This window comes from Zophobas morio, unplaced genomic scaffold, assembly GCF_036711695.1.
Source record: "Zophobas morio isolate AGI-343-1 ecotype UQ-CSIRO unplaced genomic scaffold, CSIRO_AGI_Zmor_V1 ptg000002l, whole genome shotgun sequence".
In the NCBI taxonomy this organism is placed as follows: Eukaryota; Metazoa; Arthropoda; class Insecta; order Coleoptera; family Tenebrionidae; genus Zophobas; species Zophobas morio.
Genome location: NW_026972107.1, coordinates 24597947 through 24603148, shown reverse-complemented (window position 1 = coordinate 24603148; position 5202 = coordinate 24597947). Strand labels below are relative to the sequence as shown.

General features: G+C 32.9%; 1 protein-coding gene across 1 annotated transcript; it reads right to left on the bottom strand.

The window, feature by feature from the left end:
• Positions 1–1358: 1358 nt before the first annotated feature.
• On the bottom strand, positions 1359–2860 carry LOC135122749 (tetra-peptide repeat homeobox protein 1-like). The gene is made up of 2 exons (XM_064047151.1): positions 2789–2860; positions 1359–2074 (listed from the first exon to the last, which is right to left on the bottom strand). Exons 1-2 carry the CDS (start codon positions 2798–2800, stop codon positions 1448–1450), a joined length of 639 nt encoding a protein of 212 aa, XP_063903221.1. The 5' UTR covers positions 2801–2860; the 3' UTR covers positions 1359–1447.
• Positions 2861–5202: the final 2342 nt, after the last annotated feature.

Here is a 5202-nt window from a genome sequence, read left to right as displayed (position 1 = left end):
ATTTCTTTAACATTTTATCGATAATATTTCGAGTTCAATTTCACCTTTTAAAATGATGCTATGTAAAACAAATTCAGTTAGCAACCAGGTAGAAAAGAGTTGTGTCAAAGTGTTATTTATTTTTTATTTCCTTTTATACAGCGTTTCCAAAAATTATGGCATTTGAAAAATTTCAATTTTATCGTGTGTAATTTTCGGATTTTTCATTTCTATTGTTTTTTAATATACAAAATTAAGTAAATAAATATTTTCTTTCACTTCAATGGTGTTTTAAAAAATCCATAATTTCATCTTTACTCAAAAAAAAGACAATAGAAAATAATTAATATACTGTTTATTGATTCATAAATGTCACTGTACAAGAATGCGTAAAACACCCGAACAAATATTTGATTGACTTTTTCGTTCCAAATTATTTATGGAAAATATTGCCGTTCTTCATCAATCTTTTGGCCAGATGGAAAATAGACTTCGATAATAAATTTATCTTCATCTAGAGTCCACATTTTTCCGTATCCTTTGTGAATTAAAGAAATAAATATGTTAAAATTTGATTCAAAGTTTGACAACTCCAAGAGCTAAGCGGCTCATTAAAAAATGAATTTCATAGCCCATTAGATATAAATCATTTATTAACCACCCTGTATATTAATTACAACAACTGAAGTTATATTGATAACATATATGTAATTTTTCTTAGTTAGAAATAAATAAAATAATCATCTGAACGATGAAGTAGAAAGAAAAATGTTAATTTTTTTAATAATGTTGAATGTAATTTTGGACAATTATTTTAAACAAAAACTTGAGGTCCCACATCAAAATTTACTGAGTTGCTGTAATTGAAAAACACTAGCTTGTGTGGACTCTTCTAGATAAAAAGAAATCTTTTACTGCGATAAAATTTTAAATTTCATGAACAAGCATAACAAACACGAAACTAATTTTGATGCTATTTTTAAAAATTAATTTATAATATAGGTAAACATAAAGTTGTCTTACACTGTCTACTTACAAACAGAAATAAATCTGGCAAATTTGATAGATCAAATCTACAGCAATATCTCGTTTTACTATTAAATACTCTATAATTTATTATCATTGCTTGTTCGATTACCATTCATAGATAGTATACACAAACACTCACTACTGCAATGTTGGTAATCTAAAGGTTTCATTTATTATTACAGAAGTTTATAGAACAATCGACTGGATAACCATACACCTAATTGACTGACAATCATTTTTTAAGATGAGATAAATTAATCAGTTATATACCACTATACTGATTTACGGAAGTACATATTTCTTTCCTTGCCAATATTAAAGGTAAATAAATGAAAATATATGACCTGGCTTCGAATTTTTATTTAAAAACGCGATAGATATTTACAAAAATAAATCATTTATCTACATTTTGTACTTAATCTAATCTTCTGTAGAGAAATCACCAGATATGCTTGCCCACCAGAACGGGTTTAGCGACAGCTACTGGTACAGGGTGGGCCACAGGAACCGCCACAGGACTGGCTACCGGTACTGGATACGGTGCAGGTACCGGAACTCCAACTGGATTTGGGACGGCCACACCCACAGGATGCGGGACAGCTACAGGAACTGGACGATCGACGGGAACGGCGACAGTTCTTTCGACCGTAACAGGAACAGGTCTGGGAACAGCCACGGGAACGGGACGATCCACGGCTACTCCCACAGGAACTCCATAAGGAATTGGTACTGGTCTGTCAACAGGAACGGGATGAGGAACAGGTACAGGTACTCCCAAATTCCTGGTGATGGTTGTATGTGTGTGAGAAGACGACCCAAGATCAATGGTGCCGGGGGCCACGGCCAAGGCCGCACCACCGAGACCTACAGCGGCGCCACCAAGTCCCACAACGGTACCACCAAGTCCCACAGCGGTACCACCAAGACCCACGCCTCCGAGACCTAAGCCGCCATCAATGATTCCATCAGCGATTCCCAGTCCCAAAACTCCTCTTTTACCCACGGCTTTCTTCGCTAGGGCTGCTTTTTCGGCGCATGTGGCGCCTAAGATAAGGCAGACGCAGATCTGAAAGAGAGGATAATTTATGCGTTGGATGGAAAAATGCGTGATTTGCAACGTGGTCTCTATTCCTTTCAACTGTCACAAGCTTTCGCAAGGACACGATTAGTTTGAATTCAGTTTTACATCCGTTTGGAATGATAAGTTTTCTGAAACATGTTGATGACGAAAACAGGAAAGGAATTTAAAAGTTTCATTACGATGCATTCATGTTTTGGTGAGAGTGGTCACCTTCAAAGGACTAGACTTGTATGGATGCCGCGTCTGAGAGATCTGAATGAGTGAAAGTGTTTCATAATGCAGACGGTTGTACACATAGTAAAACACCTTGCACTAGAACTTACGTAATGACGTGATTAGATTAATGTCATAAAAGGCTCTATTTGGTACTTATAAAGTGTGTCAGCCATCTAGGTCGAATACGTATAAGTAACTTCAGGATGGAATGCGAGAATTTCCTTATCGACTATAAAAGGATATTTTATGCTTGCAGTAAGCTGCATTTGTTAAATTTAATTAGATCTAAACTGTCAGCGGATAAGTGAATTTGTATTTAATTAAATATATATCACATGTCTAAAATGTAAGGTTACTGTTAGAAAAATTCAAGTAGTAAGGCAGCAACATTAAAACTAAGCGTACCAAAAATCAAAACAAAGTCTAACATTTTAACCTATCAATAAACGTAAAACTACGCTATAAAAAATTCAGCTTACTTACCAAAATTCTCATGGTGTTCAACTACAGTAGAAACAGAAGAAACAACAGGGTGCGATTAGCGACTGGAATGTTACGCTTTGTCGATATCTTTATAGTAATCCATAACAAACCCCCACTAGAAGTCTTGCAATAAACGGATTGTCCTGTTCAGGGATATCTGATTATATACTTTCTCTGTACTATCATGGTAGTTTTAGTGCCACCTTTATCATTGTTTTGCAACATTACTACGTATTCCTAGTAAAGATTGCTTCCGCTATCAATTGATCAAACTGTTTTTCCCAACCGGTGCCACATTTCAGGAAGAATTTAAAACACCGAAGGATGTGGCAATACTTAGTAACTGTATAGGTAATCGTGATCATGATTTTACAGACAATGGTTAAAGTCAATGTGTGCTGCAAGCTTTTGGAAACGAAGCGGTTTTCTTTTTTCCTTTCGAAACTACTAAGTTTGAAATACTTTAAAAATGGGTGAGTGGTAAGAATAAATGCATAATTAGGTGGTTTTTCAATTCTTAATTTTTTTTAATAGTTCCAAAAAGCAAAACAAATCGAGTATTCAAATACCCCCATTATTCTCTTGTTTGTCATAAGTATTTTAAGCATATAACAATATTATTATTTGAACAGTCTATTATTACATATATGTTCTTAATAATGAATAATACAATTATGTTACACCTACATACAACCATTCTTGACCGATTAAGTGAAAATGAATATATAAATGCACAAATAACATATTAGTGATCAATAGTAGTAGCTAAATGGAGCACCTTTAATTTAGCGTGCAATTATTTTAATTCCGCACGTAAACTCCAACGTTTGACATTCGTTCTTTAAAAGTATCATGGGGGTAACGAGATTTTTTCGATCAATAGCGGCTGTTGTCTGTCGGTAAAACGAGGTTCACGTGCAAAAGTTTCAATAATATATCACAGAGAAATTGCACAGATGACATCGATAAAATTACTCTATAATTTCATATAGGCAATTACTTAATTATGAGTCACAGTGTTCTGCTGCCTTTGTTACGAGACCTGTTTACAAGCTGAAGTGTATCAGATCTATTAAATAAAGACGAGGCAGTGGGTGTAACCCAGTTCAAGTGCCAATTAAACATTCATAAAAAATCTTTCTTTAGATCAAACTATTATCCGTTTGTAGTATTTTCTATTAATATGTGTATTTTTAATTTAACAAAAAATTCCAAAGTTTATTTAAGAATAATAATATGTATAATTTCAGGATATTAATAATAAAAATGGTAATATTTACTCCAAATATTATCTAAGTTTACTGGACATGCGTATTGTATTCGATACTTAATAGTTGAAGAATAAGTGAGAAAATTTCTGTTTGAGTAGAAAATTGTAAAATATATAAATATTTATTAACACAAAACAAACATCAACAAATATTTTGACGAAGGATGAAATTTAGGGACTGATAATAATGATAAACGAAAATAGCAACTTACTACAAATACAATATTTTTAAATATGTAGTCGTAAACGAACAATCAACTGCCGTTTTTTAAGAATAGAACTTTCCTTTCCTGTATAATAATTTTGATACGCATACTGTGACGAAATAAGTCAACATGATTTGCAATATGCTTCCACAGCCCTTCACAGCATGTCTGACCACAAACCTCAATAAAAATATGTACACCGACAAGTTTGGTGGCCCGGTGAATGATCTGAGCCGTATTCTAAAATCAGAAACTTGTTTAAGTAAATAATACTTACATGTACAGGGTATCGTAAAAGGGGTACAAGAAATAGTTTTGGCCGTTAAAGTCAACCACTAGCGTCATTTTCATTAATATTTATAGGAATTATAACAATATGGTGTTAGCAGGTGAAAGCAGATTACTAAATTTTGATTCAACGATTAATTAGGTCCGTTCACGTATTTTTTTTAACATTCTTGGTAACTAGATATTGTTAAGAGATTGAAACTCAGATAATCTCGGAAAGTGAAACAATAATAAACAAATTTAACGATTTTTTTTTACACTGCAGTTTAGTTTTTTGAAAATACTATATCCTTTAACGAGGGCATTCAGAATTTTATTACGCTTAACTCGAACTGTAACATTTACGTTACGTATCATAATTGCATAATTTTTACGGGTTTGGGTTCCTTATTAAGGACAAAAATAATATGAGAGGTTTTTTGTCAACAGTTTTCAGTACATTTGTAATTTTACGTAAAAAGATAAAGCTTGTATAAAATTTTTTGAAGTTTTTTCAAAGCTTTCCGGAACTATTGTTAAGATAAATCCCGAGAAACCGGTATCAAAATAAATCTTATTTAGATACAAGTTCGAAAATGTAATCAGATGCAAGATATCTCATGAAAAACATGCGAAAAATGATAACTAAAAATTTTGTACAAAATTTCATA